The sequence below is a fragment of the Melanaphis sacchari genome, unplaced genomic scaffold (genome assembly GCF_002803265.2).
Source record: "Melanaphis sacchari strain LSU unplaced genomic scaffold, SCAv2.0 Contig10_pilon_pilon, whole genome shotgun sequence".
NCBI classification, from domain to species: domain Eukaryota; kingdom Metazoa; phylum Arthropoda; class Insecta; order Hemiptera; family Aphididae; genus Melanaphis; species Melanaphis sacchari.
This window is the reverse complement of record NW_020270420.1, coordinates 717,016-741,098: the sequence shown is the minus strand read 5'-3', so window position 1 is coordinate 741,098 and position 24,083 is coordinate 717,016. Positions and strand designations below refer to the sequence as shown.

The 24,083-nt window shown below is 27.5% G+C and overlaps 1 protein-coding gene across 1 annotated transcript in view; it reads left to right on the top strand.

Annotated features, from left to right (window-relative positions):
• The first annotated feature begins 7,816 nt into the window (after positions 1-7,816).
• Positions 7,817-24,083, top strand: part of LOC112603538 (protein charybde-like) — a 37,666-nt gene continuing 21,399 nt past the window's right edge. Inside the window, exon 1 of the mRNA XM_025352155.1 lies at positions 7,817-7,985. Within this exon, the coding sequence (XP_025207940.1) occupies positions 7,853-7,985 (133 nt within the window). The 5' untranslated portion in view covers positions 7,817-7,852. The remainder of the gene's footprint in view (positions 7,986-24,083) is intronic.

The window sequence follows — 24,083 nt, the reverse complement described above, 5'->3', positions numbered from 1 at the left end:
GTTATATCGTAATGTATGAGACTAATATTTATGTATATATCATGTAAGTTGTATAAAATATTTAAAAAAAAAATGTTAAATTCGACATTTACGTGTTAATACTCTCTGTAGTATATAAATTTTTTATATTGATTTATTTTCATCATATTTATCAATTTTTTGTTCCTTACGGATATGTAAAAATATCACACACACATATAATATTCATTATTTTTAAAAATAAAACTGGATACGCCCCTGAGTCTGACGATTAAATTTTATCTATGAAAATTGTATTTACATTGATAATAGGTAGGTACTCGTCAACATAACCGAACGTTAGTATCTGTTCAAATTAGTATAATAATTTCTCTCTCTAATTTTTAGGTAAATATACCTATACCTACTTATATATTAATAATGAATATAATATAGTAAAATATATTATATTATAAACTATACTTTACTAAAAATTTCTTGTATGGCTGTATTGCTATGTATAAAATAAATCAATATATGGCTATATCAGTATATCTAAAAGTACCCTTTTATTTCTTAGAATCAAGTATCGACTACCCGTAAAAATGTTAGATTCTGAGTGAGATGAAAATATTGGTTTTACAATATTTTTTTTTTCTTTTGATAGTGTCTGTCATCAGACTTTTAGAGAAGTAAAAATGCATTCAACCTTCAATAAAAACGGTAGTTTCTGAAAGAAAATTTGATTTAGTTGATATACTTTATGATTCAAAAGTAAAATATACATATTCGCTAGGATCTTTTTCAAAATAGCTGGAGAAAAAAATAAAACGTTATGTAGTATAATGTGTATTATTATAAATTGTTCTTACTACATCTATACTATGTTTTATCATCATATTTAGACTTAGTTTAAGCTATTTATGCCATTATATACCACGATTGAAATGACCACGACGTTTTATTGACCACATCGTTCTGTATGACACGTTAGTATTAAATTAGTAGATAATAAATATCAATGATAATATCATAATTAGTATTATTATTTTGTATTGTATATGCAATATTTTTGGAAATAGTTTAAACTTGTCGAAAACCTACTGTATTACTAGGTAATAGAAAATATAATTACAAATAGACAATAGTCAAATAGTAATACAAATACGACGGGTCCGTCTCCGCTCTAAAACGCTTTTGCAATTCGTCATTGAAATATTGCACAAATAACACAAATTTAACTCATTCATTAAGCGGTAACTTTCTTAATGACGAAATACACTTGAAAATTGTAATCCAACTACACAGCAAAGCGAAATTTTTAATAGTTTTTTTTCCCATCTGGCACAAATATAGCCTGACTTTGTAACTCCGCGTTTCGTGACAAAAAAAAAAAAAAAAAATTGAATATTTAATTTTATACCAATTTTTGAAAAATAAATAACAATATCGAATTGAATTATTTTATACCATTATTATTTATTCGTCATTAGCGTTATTTAACATTAACCCGGTTTTTTTTTTTATCTCAAATATTATAAACATCCCATACTGAGTGTATTATTTTGTGTATTTAGGTGTACCTAAATTTAAAAACTATAACTCGTTTACTCGTTATGCCCATTATCACACGATTTAACGTTTCTATTGTTTCGTTTTAAATGTAGGTACCATATGCAGTAAATGCACGCAGACGCTTAAAAATTAAAATTGTGATTATGACATAAAATTCGTATATCCCTATAATGTATGGTATGGTATATACCTACATGACTACATTATATTATACCTATACGTTCACACATACAAAAAAACTGATTACGTGCTGTAAAAAATGGTAAATTTTTCACCATCAATTAAAAATAGGTAGTCAGTCACGTGAACTATCATAATAATGTAGAAATTATGCAGACATCACATAGTTATTAATTATTATACATCAGGCGCGTGTTTATTAGTTTCATGGTTTTAATTTCGTTATTTTATTTTATTTGTATAGGTTTTGTTTTACGAAATTTAAGCAGGTCATCTCAAAGTTAACTGACCACATTAAAAATATTGCATTATTTTAGAAACTACATTTTTTGTCGTATTAAAATATTATAAATTATAATAAATAATAATTTATCTTTAATGGCTTGAAAACAAGTAGATTTTTTTTTATTGTATTATGTAATTAAGTTTTTCCATTCGTCAAAAAAAAAAAAAAAAAAGAAGCTAATAAACAATAAAACCACTGGTCTTATAATCTATTAAAATAGTTGCTTTATTATATCCACTAAAAATAAAATACCAAAAAACTCGTACATTCTGATGCAGAACGTGATAAATTTGAAATGTGATTCTTTCGAAACACAATTTTGGTAGATCCGCCCTTATATATTATGTGAAACAAACGACCTCAATTGTACGATACGTTTTGAGACCCTTAGATTAGAATTTATGTCCAATTATACGGGTATTTAAAAAAATAATAATAAATAAAAACGTTATAACTACGCTACTGTAAACTGTAATAACTATTTTATTATACCAGATACTATAGCGATATTATTCAAAAGTCTCGAAATGCTGTTTAAATTAATTATAATCTAACCAGAGAGAATTAAGAACGATACATAAAAACGTTACTACGTAAAACCCGAAACGGTTGAGTATGCAAATAATAAGAAAAATAATTAAAGTTTTTTTGGATTTTATTATACTTTATTATGAATTGTGCTCTGTGTCGGCTTAACAAAAAAAATAAATAAATAGATATATTTTTGATATTGACAAAATAGTTTTTAGCCGATAGTCTAAATTATTTGTTACTCAAATGGTTTATACTATTTTTTTTTTTTTTTTTTTTTTATTAGACAAAACTGTACAAACGTTATAAAGTTGGCTACGATGTAAAATATACAGTTCTAAACTTTATACGTAAAATAATACATGGGCAAATGGTTACCATTTTATTTTATCAAATTCAAGGAATAAAAATGCATCTACATTTTTTATAAATATTCGGCATCTAATGAAAAAAAAGTCACTAATATTCATGGAATCTATTTTAAAAATTTATCTAAAATCGTAAAATCATTTTATATTTAGTTACATTGACTATATTGTATTAATATATTTGTAATTATTAATTATGTAACAGTAATAAAATACTAAATAGCCAAAATAAATCGAGTTGAATAAAATACTGAGACTATTTTAGACTACACTGCTACAGTACTGCCAATTATGTAATTTTCATTTATACATTTTTGATGAAAACCATAATTACACAGTTCATAGTTACACTTATTATACCTTTATATGCTCTAGTTTTCATTAGGTAAAATTAGTTTCAAATCATTTAAGTGTTGCTAGAAGTTCCATGAGATATTGGTGTGCAACCAACAACTCTTATTTTCGTAAATGATAAGATCTAGCAGTTCAGTAATGTTGAAAATCGAGAAGAATCATTCATCACATTAATATTATATAATAGTATGTACTTATTGCTTTTTCTTCTTGTTTATTAAGTTCTCTTACTATTAAATACGGTGCATAAATATAATTGATAATCAATAGTCAAAGAGATATTTATTATCTAACAAAACGAATAAAATTATTCATGCATTATAAATTATAACCGCAATTAAATTTATAACCGTGCTCAATGTTCTTTAACAAACCTATCGGACCGCCACTGATTAATGATTAGTGATTAATGATAATATGTGTGACTCGCAAACAAAATTAATTTCACTCCAATTATTCACTTGTACTATTTTTATTAGCCGAGAATTTTATTCGCAGGTTTTGTTCTCCTGTTTGGTTAGATGTGGTAAATGATTTAGACCTGAGAAAAACGCTGTAGTTCTCATTATTTTAGCAAACTATTTTGTAACAGACTTACGGTTTTATAAATATTAAATTCGTATAATAAAAAGCTGCAAAGACGCAGATAACTATCAAAAGAACGTGGCCAACACTTACTAGATTATTGGTTATAATCATAATAATTCATAATACCACATTCCTGGTAATTTTTTACATTACCTAGTTAATCAATTAAGAAAAAAATCTATTTTATTTGTTTCACAAAAAAATAAATAAAATATGTTTATATATTTATTATTTAAAAATAATTTATTCGTAGTATTAAAGTTAATTTTTATTTTAAAAATCAACATGTTGAACAAAAATCAAATATCATAAAAAAATAACGAGGAAAAAAAACAATTTCTTTATACCCCGATAGATTAATCTAACAATAAAATAATGAAACTTCAGGTGAAAATATTAATATTCATTTACAATGGTTCGTTTAAAGAATATTTAATGATGATAACAAGTTTTAATATCATGCATTATCATTTTAAAATATTTAATACACTCATTTTTATACAAAATATAAAATATGTATAATTTTCCTTTGTAAAATTATAATATATTAATAACTTTATTATTATTATTTATTAACTGTAGATACCAATTTAAATATAAATACTTTAAGTCATAATAATATTTAATGTTATAAATGATATATTATTATTGAAACGCGGTGATATACATAAATATTAAATTATAATGACCCCGAGATATAATCCATAATCCATATATCTTTAGTTTATGAAAAAAACCTATTAGTTTTAAAATGGTTCAAATTCGAAGAATAACAAAATGTTATTTTGTGAATTTAAATCTAGGCCTAAAAAATGAATCAAAACAACTATAAACCTTTCTAAAACATAAAAATTTAAAATATATTTATTCGTTTTAAAATACCTATTGAAGTAAAGTGTTCCAGTCATATATCATCCTCATTGGAAAATCATAATTGATTATAATTTATAATAGATCATTCAAATAATATTTAAATTAACATTCTTCTAAAATTGTTTAAGTATATATGTAATTTGGTTATTACAGCCTACAGAGTACCAATATTACAAGTATACAACTGTACAAAATTATTACCTATGGTAATTGGTTTATGGAATCCTGATCGAAATACATTCATATCGCGTAAATTAAATAATAAATTAAAATAATGATTACTATTCAACATAAATTAATGTGATTCATTTTGGTAAAAAGAAGTTTATTCCACAGTATTATAATTGATTTTATAATATATGATAAAATCAGCAATTTTACCAATACAAAAATAAAACTTCTAATTGCAATATATTATAAAGTATAGTAAAATATCCTCAGAAATATAGGCTGACAGATCTCGCTCAGAATAGTCTTATATCATACACCACGATCTATTATTGAATTTAAATTTAACACATCCATTCCGATTTCTGTGACCTACTCAATGACGAGGTACACTTGACACTTACTATACTAACTAGCTGAGTGACTTCTAAGTCGTAAAACTATTTAGTATTTACTAGTATCTATATAAAAATCATTTATTTAAGAATATTTTACATTTTAACCTAGTATAATAGTATAATATTATTTTAATTCATCAAAAAAAAAAAAAAAAAAATTGATTTCTGTTCTTCAAAATGTATAGATTAAGTCGTAATTTGTATTCGTTCAATTTGTAAAAAAAAAAAATGAATTCATAAACTGCATGAATGTGATATATTACGTATATTATTACAGTGAACCTTTAAATAGTTTAATCTCAAGAATGTGCTCAAAAAGACAATTTTTTGAATTTTTATTCTCAGAAGATATTTTATTCATGCTTTGATATTATATGACATATTATACTTAATTGTAAGTTACTCAGAGATCTTAATAAATATATTTATTAAATTAGTTGTAGATTAAAATGTATTTTTTACCGTAATCCACTTTTACTTTTTCGTACACATGCGTTTATTAAAGGTTCTCAGTTTCTCACTAAACTCTAAGGTTACTGATTATATTGAATTTTCTACTTAGATCGTACATGATTAAAAAATCTACTTTAATAGGATTTAAAGACAATTAAAAAATAAATAAATACTATAATACTTAAATAAAATACGTAAATACTAGAACCAGGGCTGTCGCAGCAATATAATATCACCATGACACCATCACAATATGTAGGCAGCCGACAGATTTCAGGGAATGTAACAAAAAAATAATTCTTTTGAATAAATTCGTTATTTGGATGACCCTATAATTCCAAAATTCGTATTCTAATTAAATTTTAGTTGAAATACGAATTTAGATATTTGAATATCTAGATAATTCAGATATTCAGAATTTGCAGTACAAATTGCCATAACATCATACATGTGAGATATATATATGAACTACTGACACCAAGTACATCCGTCATGCATTAAGATTTATCAAAATATACTACAGGTGATGCAAAAGTATAAGACTAATTTTACGTTTCAATCAAATTAGTTTTTACATTAAAATGAAAAATAAGGTGAATGAAATAAGAAGTTCCATAATAGTTGATTCGTATTATACGATGAATAACATATAAATCGTTCTTTTTTATGGGTGAAGAGAAAAAAATTGTTATGACGAAGTCATGTATAATATAGTGAGAATATAGTTGGTTTTTTATGTAAATCATTTTTACAATATTATGATAACCTTAGTGATTTGAAGTCAATTTAGAAAAATGTTGGACAATTCCAAAAGTCAGTGAAAATATTATTCATACCAAAAGGACAAATTTGGAATAAATTAGGTACTTGCAGTATATATAAAAACACGTTGAATGCCGTTATAATGAAATATATTTTTCAATTCTGTAGGTACAAACATTTCATACTTCTAAATTAAAAATGTATTATAACATTTTTCATAAAATAAATAATTCACTCGTAAGGTATGCAATTGTAATATTATATAAAAACATTTGTATTTTTAAATATTTTACCTCTGTATAATAAAAATATGTGAGTGATTTTCAAACCTTTTCAAATATCAAATAGTACTTGTAAATGTAATTAAAAAGACACATCACCTTATTTAAAAACTCATTAAGTAGGCCGTTTGATAAATATAGATTTTTTAAAGCTTTTTAAAACATTTTTTGGTGTATTAAAAAAAAATAATTCGTAATACTACGTTCGAAGTTAATATACGTACTACAGTCTTGTATCAGTCATTAGCTGCGTAATATTAATAACTATTGAGCGCACTTTAACTTTTAAATTATTCTAATTAGGCACTGATATTTTTTACATTGTGTATTCTTAATCAGACGTTTTTTGCTAAAAACGTTTTAGCAAAAAATCTATTATTGAGGTAAAAGAAAACAGTATTAAAATACGGGGTGTTAAAGAATAAATTGTAACGGACATCGCTCGCCACGCTACTCAAATTCATTAACAACTAGTCAAAAATTCAAATATAATCTGCAATAACAGGTTTGGTCTTTGTTGTTTAGAATATCGATAGTATATGTAATATTATTAAAGATACCTATTATAAGTTGCTATTGAGCAAAACAAAGGTACAAAACCTATACGAAGTCGAGAAAGGACGACGGAAGAATCATTTTTCTTCGCGAAGCTTGTGGTAGCGCAGCCAGCAGATACATGTGGCCGTATGCGTAGGCGCGACATAAATACACACATTATCTCGAACTTGAGTGCTGTAGTTTTTTTTTCCCCGCATTGAAAATCTCGGTTGTAAAAGCGACGGTCTTGAGCGTCGAAAAAGAGAGAAAAAAAAAAACAGAAAAATCGGCCTGCACGACAGATACCGCCGAGACAAAGGAATACAGACGTGTATAATAATACTGAAGTCGCTGTTCGGCCTGATCAGCTGTTGGTTACTCTCTCTCATATGTTTTCGACCAACAACGAGGCAACAGCTGTCCGCCGCCCGGCGAAAGTGGCGGCGACGGCGCGGCGTCCCGGCAGGTCGTTGTTGTCAGGCCACCGCCACCGGCGATCAGCAGTGTTAGGCCGACAGCGTTCCAGTACGGACTATCGTCATGTCCAGCAGCAGCCGTCGCCGCGAAGTCGTACGGTTGTCAGACGTTTTCAGAAAAATTGCCGGCATGTGGCACAGTCAAGACGCCTTGGTGGCACCCGCCGACAAGGAAGGGCCGTTGATCACTGCTGCAGGTCAGTTTTACCGTTATCGCCCCAAACATTTGGTGCAGCGTTCGATTTAAAAAAAAAAATAATAACCGCACGCAAGACACGACGATATTAATAAAATATTATTACGTTACGATTTCGGGACGGAGGGATAATCAAAATGTATTTATTTTTTTTGTACCGGCAAAGGTCATAAAATATTATAGGATATTATTATCACGTACGGTTGCTGCACACGACATACACAAACTTGTATGGTAATTTTAAACAAAAAAAATAACACGTTTAAATGCTAATATACAAAATAAAATTAGAGGCAGTTATAGAAACAAAAATAATTATTTCGATTCTTGGTGACATATAATAAATAATTCATAATTGTCTTAACAATCCTTTCTTCTTCTTGCTATACATATAAACTAAAATTAAATATATTCAATTTTTATTAAAATAACATAATTAGTTCAACATTTTTATCCCTAGAGATTTAGTTTAATATTAATTGTTTGTGATAGGTACCAAAAAATTAACTCAAAATAAAAAAATTGCAAATTCAGAAAATATATTCGCCAAATATACTTTTATATAGTGTATACCTTTGGGACTCTCTATAATATTGGAAATAATAATTTTCGTTAGTCTTACGTTTAAATATTATTTTTTTGGTTATCTATATTGTATTTCTTACAAAATTGTGATTTGTAATCGTTTTTTATTAGTCGGTAGTGCTTACTATTTCCCATTGTACAAAATGTGTTGCATTCGTTATTGAAACGTATCGCACAGATTTTAAGCTTTTAAAGTTATTAAACAATATTAAAGTTTACTCTTTCTACTTTTTCAAAATTGTTATACATTTTGCTTGGTTCGTTAAAAATTTTAATTTGAACTTATATTATAACTGAAAATGTATTATTAAACTTTTATAATAATATGCAGTTATATGTAGACATATTAAAATAATACAATTTAAAAAATTAAAGCCTCAATAACAATTGTTTGGAGTACAGTAATACTATTAAATATAAAATTTCCATTTAAATAACATCAGAATTATTTAAGTAGCTTTTATCCAAAACAGAAATATAAATTAAATCATTTCATTTTTGTTAAACCTTGAAGAAATAATGTCAAAAATGTCAATGAACTCGTATGGTAACAGTGATTTTATTAAACCTGAATATTTGTCTTTATTTTATTATCGCCGTTCAATCATGAATCATAAATGCATCTACAAATAAATTATCAAAGATTTAAACTTTTCCTTTTTTTCAAATATATTTTGGATATGGTGTTAAATTAATTACTTTTAATTAAAAATGCGCTAGACATGTATGGTAATTAGTAACCAGTAATCACTAATAAGTAAAAACTAATCTATATTTTATAAATTATTATACTAAAAACAATAAGCGCATATTCATTAAATAATGATAGGTCATTAATAAAACAAAATCTATAAAATATTTAATTGATTTAAAAAAGGTTATATTTCAACATCGTAAAGTTAAAATAAAATAAAAGTATTAAACCGTTTTGGTACTAAGAAATTACATATTTCTTTGATAAAATTCATATATTTTATTCATTTTTAAATCACTATATAGATACCTATGATGTATGTTTACACAGATGAAAAAAAAAATTAATAAGTTGGGGACATTTAGATAATAACAAATATTGGATGGGTGCATACAATTTTTATCTTTTATAAACAGTAGATGTACATTTATTTTTTTGCTGTAATGTTAGTCTATAGAAGATGATTATAGTTTTTTATATACTGTCAGAATATAATGCCATTAGTCAGTATAATATATAGGTGCAACTTAAAATTACATGTTTTCGTTGAAGATATTACACTACGTAGCTGTTCTAGCTAACACTACACTTCAGTACACATAGTTAATTACAATATTATGTTAATAAAATACAACTGACTTACGGTCTTAAAGCAAAAATTGACGAAATAAAATACAAATTATCGAAAATTTAAAAACATAATTACGAAAGAAAGTTTGAAGGCAATTTTATTGTACATGTTGAGAATTTTGATTTGTTTGGAGGACGCTACTCTCTCGTGTGTTGTCTCTGTCTTACAACGCAGCAAATTTACGTTCAGTATAACTAACTGTGTATTATTAGCTTTAATATTAAAGTGAATTAAAATTTTATCAAATTTAAAGGTTAGAAAATTATATTTGCTTAAATATTGGCTTTTTTCAATTTTTAATTTTTAATAGCATTCTTATTTTGTAATATTTACAATAATATAATAATATAATCTAGCTTAAAAATTAAAATATCAAAAAAAGTTAACACTCAAGAATAGATTATTCTTACCTTTAACTTTGATAATAATTCAATTTACTCTAATATCAAAGATAACAACACACAATTAATTCTACTGAACGCAAATTTGCTATGTTATAAAGTTGTTTGTAAGACAGTGACAACACATGGAGGGTAGCGTCCTCTTAAGGTTAAGATAAGTTAAGATAATAGGTTGCCATGGTTCACTATATTATATAGAATATATGAAACTAAGTAAATATAAGATATTATTTATTAATATTTTGAGGATATTTTAAGTGAATAAAGTGGTTTTAGCTTGAGAACATTTTTCTTATTTTATTTTTAACAGCTTATACAACTACTTACATTACCTACAGTTTTTATTATTATAATAATATGTGTATGCTCTTCTATTTTTCACTAAAACAGTATCATATTTTATATTGATAATGGAACATAAATACCATATACTTATATGGAACATTTATACTTAAATGACAACTAATATTTTTAATATGTTTTTGTATATTATGTATAATCTATATAGAAAGAAATTTATTTCAAAAATTTACTGATTTACTATGATGTAGTCTTACCTACTCGAAACTTGTTATAACATACTAATTACTAGATAAGAAAATCTTATAATTTCTAAAATCTTCTATCACAGAAAGATTATTAAAATTTTGGATAATGATCACTTTGACTATCAGTTCAAGGTAAATAATATTCTCATATACACTGAAAAAAAAAAAGAACGCTCAGAAATCGTCAAACAAAATCATAATAAGAGTGCTCTTCCACTCTAGATGAAATTATTGTAAGATGGTGTTCTTTTTAATTAAATCATAATTCATATTACAATTATTGTATATATAAATTAAGAATTGAGTATTTTTCCATGCTATGTGTTTTTACAAGTATACCATAGAAGGTGTGTCAAATTTGAAGTTCTTTCTAATTATCACATTTGTGATATTATCATTATTATCCGAGATTTACTATTATGTCCTTGTTCGAAATTTCTATATGTACCTATAATGTATACGTAAACAAACAATCACATTATATAGGTACGCTGGATAAGCACAGCCATATTATACATACCTATTCTATATATGATTACTGATTAGGATACAATGAGTATTATAATTATCATATATCCCATTATCCTAAACAATCACATATATAATATATATTATATATATAATTGCAGTATTTCATGATGTTAAATTTAGGTTTTTTGTATTCCGTACACGTTCCGTATTAGATTTGAACATTGTGTATAGGGAGTAGAATTTAAATTGCATATCGCACACAATCAACAATTTTTAACCATTCCGATGGTTTATTCAAATTTGGTTTTCCAAAACACTAATAATGTTTACTCAGCTGGAAATTAATGACTGAAAATAGTGTGTTCAGTGTTGTTTTTTACTAATTTATCATTTGTTTCTTTATACACGACTAGTAGTCATGGAATGATGGACAGTTGACCCATTATGTCCAGAACCGATCTTTATCGTCCGCACGATTTATCCGTAACGATTCAACCTTGAATGAATGACTAGTACAGCGGAACCTATAATCTATACAAGTACAAAACAGTGGGTTGGTGCTAATAATAATTGATGGGTAAAATCTTAATGCTGTATAAAATCAGAAAAACAAACCATTGTATTATCGATGTACTTATGAGATAGCATAATACGTTTTGCCCAAATTTCTTAGTCTGTTCTTTAATCATTTTATATTTATTTTTATCTTTATACATATATAATGTATATAATACAACTTAGGTTGTCTCTAGTCTCCCTCGAACGTGGACTATTGAATGTTATATCTAATGACTACGTATATTGCTGTTAATTTTTATAGTATATTATAAGTATAAAATGTATTTTTTCGAGGCTTTTTGATATATTTTTTCATTTGAGAATTTTAACTATAATTTTAAACAGAATATTAAAATTTATACCTTAACCTAATTTGACGTCTATATAACATATGATATACTTAGTCCTTCAGAAAATAAATTAAATTCATTAAATTCAATATACTTTACTCAAAAATGTAACGATAGAATAAAATATATAAATTGTAAAAAAAAAGTTAAAATGGGTGCAATTTTGATTTAACCAATCGTTGAAGTACATTTTTTTTCATAACAAATTTCTATAGCCATTGACAGAAATAAAAGTGGTACTAGATTTTTGATAAGATATCGAGTACAAATGCATAACAGACAATCATTTTTATTTTATATTTATGCATTCGAAAAAATAAGATGACGCAACAATGTATATCTAGTATTATAAAGTATCTTAAGTATTTGTAAATATTATATTGTATATATATAAAACAAATACATTCCACTGAATATATTCGCATGAACGTATCATCAGAGACTTGCAATGCATAGACAAGTGCAATGTCGGTACGGACATACGAACCAAATTTCTTAAACTTAAGATTTTATTATTAGGTACTATATAAATTATAATTATAATATTACATTCTGTATGATATATTGTATTATGGAATACTTAAATCTCCCCTTCATAACATAATTTTCTATTAGACCTTTAAAATGTCATTCTCACAGTTGGCTATTCTGAATTTCAATGTATATATGTATATTATACTCATTCACGATCGCGACGTACACGCCAGTCGTCAATTACATAATAATATTGTACTAAAATACTATAATATTACTTTATTAAATATATTATCTATAATTAATTTAATATTAAAACAATTGTATAAGACAGTATAGCCCAAGGGTGGCCATCTTGCGGCTTGCTAGCTGCATGCGACTACGATTCTCATCTTAGTCAAATACGACTCACGTTTTGTTTATAAAATCAAAATTTATTTATTGTTACTATGAATTTTAATTTTTTTTAGTATACTTTATATTATATTATAAAATGTATTTATAAACATTTTGGCTCTTGGTATTATTATATTGATCCACGTATTTTACGAACATATATTCATGTTGGCCATCCTTCGTATAGCACATAGGTAAAGGAATGGCTTTGCTATCATGCTACCGCAAAAAGAAGAAATAAGTACAGTTAAATTTGCCAAAAACTGCCTATACAACTGTATTAAAACTTTAATTTTCCAATTCCTTTTTCTTGAAAAAATCTTAAATACACCATTGTATTGTTCGAGTAATAATAATTCGTAATTATAAGTTATAACTTATTCGTTCAATACTATAATATTATGATGTCGCTAATTTCAGTATTCGAGTACTCATATTTATGAATAAGATTATTACTCTGTGTGTTTGTAGTAAGCCCGTATACAGAGAGAGTTTAGGGGCTCAATTCCCCCACCCCAAATGTTTAAAGTAGGTGTATACTTATAATATAACAATTAATATTAACTACAAACTTTATATGTATAGTTGTACTACCTAGCCATTGAGTTGAACTTACAAACTGCTTGTTACGGTTTAATGAACTATATTTACCAATAACAAATACATTAAGGGGACTTGAGCATCGTATAATTTAAAAACATCGCAACTTGCATTTCAGCTTTCAAAAACTAATACTTTAATTTCGTTTGTAACTTCATTATAGGTAACAGAAAAACTATTTTCTATAACATAGTCTTTATGTAAATCTCTACAGAAACTTAATGTAGATTTATCCGAATGTTGTGAATATAACCGTGAGAAAGTTATTACCTAATTCAATTCATGAAAATAGTGAGGAAGAATTTCACAAATTATTTTTAGAAGTAGAAAACGTATTAAGCTTAATAAATGAAACGGTTAGAATACCACAATTAATTAAATAAATATCTAATCTATTCATCGTAATAATTTTCCAGCAAATTTATCAGAACAGTACTATAAGATATTATTTTTTTTACAATTTTTAGACTAATAAAATTGAACGATTTATAAAACGCAATTACATTATTTTTGGTTTGCAAAACTTATTCCAAATTTTTTAATTAAATTATTATAAATCCAAACAGCAATGGCTTTTTACTAACTTATGACACTTTTAAATTAGAATTAAAAGTGTGGATAGAAAAATGAAAATCGGTCCACGATTAGGAATTTCCAAAATCTGCAATCGATACTATAGTCGTTAAGTCACCTTTATCCAAATATTTGATGTTAAATATCCATACTTGCAACACTCTCTGTGTCGACTTCTTCAACGGAAAATTATTTTTAAACTTTAAGGCAATTAAAAACCTATAAGAAGAATAACTGCGATGAAGATTTTCGAACATGTTTATCTTTATTGTCAGTCCACCGAAGTAATCCCAATAAATATTGAAAAAGTAGTCAATATATTTTACATTTCATGCATTAAAAATATTTTAATCCTCTCTCCCTGAAAATTGATCTTGAATACGTGCTTGGTTTGTAGTACTATATAATATGATATCGTGCAGTAATCTAACTCTACCTATATCGGTAGGTGAGCCCAGTAATTACCAATTACCAGTATAGAAAATACTGGAGATATAGAGATCGCCGCGGTGGATCTCTCTTGCACCTCGATCGATGCGAACAAAAACAATTCGTGAAAACCACTGCTAAAAACACTTGACCCGTATCGAAAACAGCTCGTCTGAAATTAATTTAATGTATATTATTTTGTTATTATTATTATTATTATTATAAATACCTATGCGGTTTGTGTTATTATATATAATACATGATTATTATTTTTTAGCACACTTGTATCTATCTGCCGGTTGTTTTGCTTTTATCCCGGTCTAGTTTGACCCACATAATTGGTACTGCTACAGCTAGTTATTTAATTTTTTTTTTTTTTAATTCACGTGTTCGCTTGTGTTGTTGTTGTTGTTGTTGTTGATGTTGTATGCAATATTAATAGCTAAATGCTAATTCAAATTATTCAAATAACGATACAATAATGCGCGCGCGTATTTCATGCGAAAACAACGCGTAATGAAATAGATGTCTACCTGTTTTCGACAATTATTAATATTATTATTAACGGCCGCCACTAGCGCCGATCCGTGACGCAGCGTGCTTCAACGCATTTCGTTTCCTCTCCGACCCAGTGCAAGTGATCAAAATACATAATAATGCATATTAATATTACAATGATTTCACGTGATCATAACGAAGCTAGGGGATCGATTAAAAGCAAAAGAAAAACATTTTTAATAAAAAAAAAAAAAAAAAAAAAACGATATAGCGATATCATTAATAACTCGTAAACGGTCTGATCACAATATTATGATGCTTATAGTTAATATTCAATGTTATAACGCGTGCGCGTGTACCTATATAAACATTTATATGTCGTTTATCGTGAGTGTACGACGCTCTTAGGTATACCTACACGGAGGATCGTACGGAAAAGATTTGTACAAACAGTAAAAACATACACAATTTAATAGGCCGTAAGCATATTAAAATAATATATTACTATTATAATAAGTAATAACTAGTAACAATAATATAGATACGCGAGAAGACTAATACGCTATTCCTTTTGAGCCCGCGATCGCACGCGTGCCGGCTATTATAAATATTATTGCACTGCACATAATATCTGCTGTGTGTGTGCTTGTGGGTGAATGTGTATTTGTGAGTGTTTAACTGCGATCGTGCAATGTTATCGGTGCGCACAATCTTCGCAGGCGGCGAATGATTTGTGGTGCACTCGTGTAAGTCGTATATTGCACGACGTGTACACAGTAAGTATATATATATATATTATAATTTAGTACCTATATAATACGTATATGATATTATGATAATATAGAGCAGTAGCAGTATCATAGTACCTATTTATTATGTATATTATATAGGTAATTGGTATAATATCAAGTGACTATAATAGTATAATGCATAATAATATAATGTATAAATGTATAGTGGCTGAATAGCCTATATTCGGCGGTAACGTCCATGAATCGCGCTTCTCCCGCTTTGTATACAGCGTGTTCCGTTTAAAGTATGTAACGCGGAATTGTTTTTGCGGAAAACCTTAAATTCCTGTTGATCATATTTTGATAAAGATAAATGAACCGTTTCGGGAAAATGATTGTTATGTGCATACAATTCACAAAGTACGACCAAATAACGCCATAGCCCGGAATTCAAATTTATCAAAGGCGAACAAGTCGAAATCCAAGTCAATGGATCTTACAATGATATTTTGTTCTCGGTACAAAATCTCTAAGGTTTTAAGGAATGCATACACCGCATAATATATTTTAATGATGAATACGCTGATGTAGTACACAATTTGTACACTTAAATAGATTTTTTTTTCTTACTTCGATTAATTTTCTAATTTTAAACTAAAGAAACTTTATGAAATTAAATCGTCATTAGATTTTATTATTTATCAATTAAATAATCATTAAAACGTCTGAGTTATAAAACGTTCACAAAATGTATATTACCTGCCAGCGCCACATTTATCTTTACCAAAATATTCGATTCAAATTCAAGGTCTTCTGTAAGAATAATTTCGTGTTACTTAAAAAGTGGAACATACTGTATACAATGAGGCGATGATAACATTATGTACGTAAAAAGATATAGTAGAGAGGCGTGTGTGCTACCGAAGGACATTCGGGGCGAAAGGCATACACCTAATATTAATGTATACATTATTATTGTTACCAGCTTCGTGCAGCAGCAGTAGCAGTAGCAGTACATATACGAATATTATATAATAAAATATAGATATATTCCAACTTTGTGGTTAAAAATAAATAATTTATAGACTACATTTCCCACCGATGGTTCAATGTGTGTCGACTACAGTAATATTCGACTTGTCGCGTCACGTCTTCTCAACTCTTAAGTCGATCTATATACACCGAGTTCAATCATATTTTTAATAATCATAAAATACGTTTTGATACCAATTTCGGTTGAGATATTTTAATGAGATTAATTTATGCGAAACTTTCATTTAAGACAATCAGGCTGTTATAGATCAATTCCGAAAATGGATCCACGAGTATATCATATTCGCGAAATCAAAAGTGAAATATTTACACCGATTTCGAAGAAAAATCGTACGTGAAGTGCGTGCGAGCTGCATGTCGAATTGGCCCACTCATATATTTTGTGTACATGCAATTTAGTGGAGATAACTGATAAGTGACTCGAAAGTTATTCTGGAAATTTTGGTACTGGTCTGCAAGTGATCAATGTTGCTATATATTAGTGTGGTTAGCAATAATTACACGTGATGTATAGATATAAATGCCATTTATATTGCTACTGCAGCAATACATTGCATGCGCATAATATAATTGTGTGCGATAAGTGCAATTGATTGCATGTCAGGTAATTTTCAATTAACGCACGTTTTCGCAAGCATAGCACAGTTACTAGTAAATATTTTAATAGTATATTGAAAATTTATACAACATACCTTGGACGACCTTTCGCCAAAATTCGTGGGGTTGGACGGACCATATAATACTGATATACCGGAGAGGCAATAAGTGTATCTATATAATATGTATTTATATACGATTTTTCAATGTTTGGGAAGTCGTTTCGGTTGTATCTAGGGTAGTTTTATTTCGTGTAAGACTTAGTCTACTGTCCTCTCCCAGTCTCTCCCCCATGATTCAGTCCATGCTTCGAGGTCACGTATATATCGTATATTTTTCTGTCTGGTAGGACACTTCAAACTGAACCACCTTCCGTGCGCACGAGGATCCTCTAAATCAACCCTAAATCTCCTACAATAAGTATAAGTTTATCCGTAAAAATAAAAATATCGCCGACATAACTGTGCGTATTTCCTAAATATATTATATACCTATTTTATACGTGCGTACAGTCGTTAACAGCCCTTCTATTTACTCTTTAATAGTATTACGATTTATTATTTTCATTGAATAATTTCATTGATACCCTTGTTTTATAATCAATATAACTATGTACGCACAACAATTTATAACATGTACGTTATAGATAAGTTTACAGTAAATCGGTGAGTTTTTGTCGCGCTATACACAAGTGAAAAAAATATATATGTACAAAACTCTTTAAGCTACCACAACTCTTTGCTCGCAAAGACTTGCAATGAAAAATCGTTCAACACGACGTACATTATATTTTTTGAAACTGCGCCAACAATAATCTCTATTCACATAGTATATACACATAAGCGATATAATTGATGACACGCCATCTACCCCTCTTCCCCACACTATTATTACCACCGGCAATTGTCGGTGGGTCGACTTTTAAATGAAAAATCCTTGAAACCGAAATACCGTTTGTTCATATCACTAATATATTTAAAACTAATATTATACATAGCGGGCAGCTATGTACATGTAGTTAGACTTTTTAATTAATCACCATTTTATATGGTACATTAAAACAACCTTTTCAGATATAATTATTAGACATTTAGAATTTAGATGTATTCTTCGGGTTCGAAAATAGCTATGTTTAATATATTGTTAGCAATGTTAGCATACGTTAACTTTAATCAATGTTTTTTACTAAAAAAAAATTTATAATATTTTTACAAATCGTTTAAAAAAAAAAGTATCGTGTTCGAGCGAGATAAAACACAGAGCTAAACGACATGGACCGAATGATTCGCTTATGGTAATATGTATTGTATTTTCTTTCGTTGAACGTGGCATATTTCATACCGAGCTTAATATATTATAGGTGTAGACTATAGGTGTATAGCCAGTTTAGGTATCTAGAAGGTTTCATGGAAAACAACGCCAAATGGTAACGGAGCGTGTTTAATGATACCTGCAAATGTTATGCTTATAAAACATCTGTAATAATTATGTTGTAAATATATCAAACTACATATTACGAATACTAAAAATGAATACGAAAATTAACATTTACATTAAATATTAATGCAGTACATAAAATATTAGCCTTGGATATTTTTCTCCGAAATTTTCACTGATCTTAGATCTAGGTACCTACATAGTTTTTATAACATAATATTATTTTAGTTGATCGTTTCCGTATTATTTGATTTTTTTTCTTTTATCGTATTTCGTTTTGTTTCCTTTTGTCAATGAAATATTGCCCTCATTTCATATCACAGTTATATAGTTACATTATAATAGCATGTCCTTAAAACACATATCATTCTGACGCATGCCCTTGAATCTCTGTAGTCAAGTATACATACTATCGTTATTATCAACAATTTTGATTTTTTTTTGAATCGCGTATACAACGGTGTAGACGCGTAGGTTATGTACAATATCACAACTGTTGTACAAGTGTTTACGTCTAAGGCAGGCAATATGTACTAAAAATATGTGTATGGAATTGGTATGGTTATAGTATTTCGATCCGTAGCTACTGATTATACCCGTCCTATTTTAAACGATTCTAAACGCGACCGTGTAAACCGGCAACTATGTAACCGGCAAATAATAGAAGATATTTTTTTAATAATTTTTTTATTCTTCTTTATTTTGCCTGCATACACGTTCGTTTTTTCGTTAAAGCTGCACGCGACGTATAATATTATTCTATAAACATCCTTATAAATGTGTGTGTATACGCTGTAGACATAATACATATATATGCACCTTATGCATAGATGCTTATGTAATATTTATATATTGTATAATTTATGTTCTTTATACCTAACTCGCACCTAACACTCGGAAAAGTAAATAGTTGCTAGCAAGGTTTTAAAATATTTGACTGAAATCCCTCGTGGGTCCTTCCTAAGTTTAAGCGTGGGTGCGGAGACGAAGAGTGTAAATACATCGGCCATAGTTTAACACGTTAGAGCAAATAGAAACCCATCGATAAGTATTGATTCGCCGTTGAACAACTTTTTTTTCTTACAAAAGTGGGTCGTAACATTTTCCAAGATTATATTATGTGACACGTTTATACACAATATCTATTTTTCTCATACAATGTACGAGTATATAGTGTAAACGTGCCCGGAGTACAACGAAATATTATATTATTTTCTTTCGTTTCCAAAAATAAGTATATTATTATATCTGACCAACAAATCCCACAGCTGCCATACTATTCGTATATAATATGTAATTGCGGTTGAATTATTTTTCGATTGTTTTATTTTTTCGAATGTTTGTTATTTTTACGTCTCTGGTGATTTAACAATTTATTTTTATAACATCGACAGTGTTTGTTAAAAACGGTTTGAATTTTTTTAGATTACACACATGTCGAGTTTACGACGAGATATTTTAAAATCGGGAAAAGATAGTTTCATATGTTATACAGTTCAAAATGATGCAACGTTTTATTATTCTGATTTTTAATTATTTAAAGTGTAAAAACTAAAAAGAAACAAAGAACAAATTAAATCATGAAAAATATCGTAGATTCTATTTACTTGGCATATCAAATCCTATCATAGCTTTTAATTATATGCTCAATAAGTTTATACTGTATGTCTATATATAATATATATAAATTATGAATTGGGTACACTGTATAATTTTATTTTTAAATCATATTTCCAAACGAATGCTTTGCAGTACAGTAGCGTAATTAGCAAAATATTATGGGTTATGTATGTTTTTGAAATATTTTTTAAAAATATCAAGACATTTTGTCTTTTCCCAGAACTAAAGAGAAATTCATAAAAAAAATGTCGTAAGTTTATGTATAAACAAAATACATCATAAATCAGTATTATCAATTATTTTTATTATGAAGTTGTAATACTGATCAATAATTATGAATCAACTATGTTTTATAATCAATATCAAACACACATCATGATAAAAGGTTATACCATATGGTAAAAACTCATTTATTATTAAAAATGCTGAGCACAAACATTGAATACTGTATAATACTATTACTATCGAGGACACTTGATAATTTTTCTAAATTTAATAAGTAATGACAATTCGAATTATTTGCTAAATAATGATTATTAATTTTTAAATATAATAAAAATAATGAATAGCAAAAGTTAGTAAATGCTTTTTGTTATCTTATAATCTAAACAATTGAATTGATGTCGATTACAAAAAAAAAAAAAAAAAAAAAATGGCAGAACACAAAGTCAAATATAAATATAGAATTACAAATATGCAAATAATTTTCAATTGATTAATTTTATTTATTATTTTATTTTAGAATATAAAGATTTGTCATATTTTAAATTATTTGATTTTATTCAATTTGTAATTTTATCATGTAAAACGTTCGCACTCCATGTTAAGTATAAAAGACTGTGCTACAAAGTCAAAGTAGTAGGTATATTATACATAAGCGGTAAATGGTAAATAATATAAGACATTATATTTTTTCGATACAATTGTTATCAATATAACACTCTAAACACAGGTCACAGTACACACGACAATTTATTGTTTGTGTAATTTTTATAGTTCTATTATAATATTGGTTCTCTATGATTCTAAAATGTATTTAAAATAAGTATAAAGAAATTCACAAAATGAGATAGTAAGATTGAATTGTAAGCGCATTATCGATGTACGTCGGTATACGAGATTGCCAACAGTGTGTAGATGATAAATTGATAACATATATAGAATCGCGTCCATACGATAATACGAGTGTATTGGCACAGTTATCTTCATAATAATTTATAAAAATGAATTTTTATTTGTTTATAATCTATTAGCTCAAAAAATACTGGACAGATTTTAATATAGGTTATATAAATAGATTTTTTGTGACTATATAGGAAGGTGTAATAATTTATTTTTTCAACCCCTATAGGTTAGGTAAAGTTTAAAACACATGAATTTCATTTTGGTTCACAAAAATCGACTATTTTTTTGTTTAGTATAATGGTCGCTATTGATTACAGATTATATTGTAATTATAATTAGTAGTACTTAACATAACACATAAAATTATATACTTACGAATATTTATAAAAAAAAAAAATCCTAAAATTGGACACTATACAATAAATTCTATTATAATTTGCAAACATGATTTTTTTCATAGTTCCATACATATTTTTAATGTAAAAACATAAAGATGAATACCAATCTTAACGATATAGAATTTACTTCAATTTTTTAATATTCGTTTAATCTATATAGCCTTCATTTTTTTTTTTTTTTTTGTATTCACATCAAAAATATGTCCAAAATTAAGAAATAGAAAATCAGAAAATTAATTATTGAACTGTATTTGCATTATTTATTTCAATTGAAGTCAAATGAAAAACAATAGAAAAATGGATAAATTTTATCCCGGGCTAAATCTGTATTATACATAGTAACTATTATAATAATCACGAATTAATACAATTAAATTTTTGATTTATTAATATCGACTCAAATATAGAATACATTTCATTGATAGAGGTACATAATTTAAAATTCATTTATATGTATACAGTATACTGTAGGTATTATCTATATACCAAATACCTATTAAGGTTTAAGAATCGATAATGGGAACTTTTTTTACTTCATACAAAGGTTCACGAGGATTGTAGGGCTGAGGGCTGCGATGAAAGCCAAAATGTTACTTAACCAGTTAAAATACCTGGCGATAATTCTATATATAAATTATAGAATTATACTTTCATTTGGACGCTTTTCCAGACAAAAGATTCGCTTATGGCTAGCATCCTCTTATAATGATGTGCGTATCTTATTATTATATAGGTGTACTCGTATTGCATGTGTGCTTATCATACCACAGGACCTATAATAATATCATTGAATATTGCGTTACAAACGAAATATATTGTTTTTCCTCGTTGAAAAATTCATTTTGAAAAATTCGCACATGCGTAACGTGGATTGTTTATCCGTAGGTATTAATACATCATATTGACTTTAATAATTTTTCGATTAAAAATCAGTCGCTCTTCCTACAAACGGTATTTTACATCGATTATGATATTATAATATTATTTATATTATAGGCGCGCGTGAATCAAAAGAAGGGTGGGAGGCTTCCCTGCGTGGTTTTTTTTTGGCAGCTACACAAATCCTCTATTTTTGACTCCAGTAAATTCGGATTTGACGGCTTTGGCGCGTGAAGCGATTTCATATTCGTTTATAAATACGATGAATTTATTTCACAGTGTAATGGATTAAAATATAGTTTACTTTACTATAATGGAAATCTATAGAAGTATAAAGGAATTGGAGATTCAGTAGAGTCTTCACGGGGACTGTTACCTACACGAAGTTGTATTGTGTTGTATCATGTATGTCACAAAAAAAAATATAAATGCACCGTTTTAATGGTCAGCTCTTCTTATTCTTCTCTGTAAAGTCCCATGCTGCCGCACCAGCCGAACACGATAGAAAGTTGGCTAGGGTCCCGCCTACAATGCCAAACGAAAGAGAAAAAAAAACACAAAGGATATAAAAGAAGACCCATACGCGACCGATTCCAATGTCAAATTCAAAACTATATATGTTTATTATATTATTATTATGTGTAATGCAAACACGCACACACACTGGCGTGCGAGTATCTATAGTGTACAGTGTGGGTCTCCTGTTGGCGCGTGTATAATATTTTTATAAGTCCGATATGTAGGTATATATATTTATATAAATATTTTATTTCTACGTCTGAAAATCTTTTTTTTTCTCGATTCTTAGAAAATCATTAAAATTCTATACTATTAAATTGTGATAATGTAGATACTAAATACTGATATATGATATTATATATATTATTGTAACTATTACCGTTCGACTCTCCGATAACAATCCTGTATACGAGTATTATTATTATACTTTATACGCCGAAAATCTACAGTGATCACCGCTAAAGTATATTACAATATTATGCTATACGTTATTCTGTAAAAAATAAGCATTCATCTCATTTTCTTTTCGATT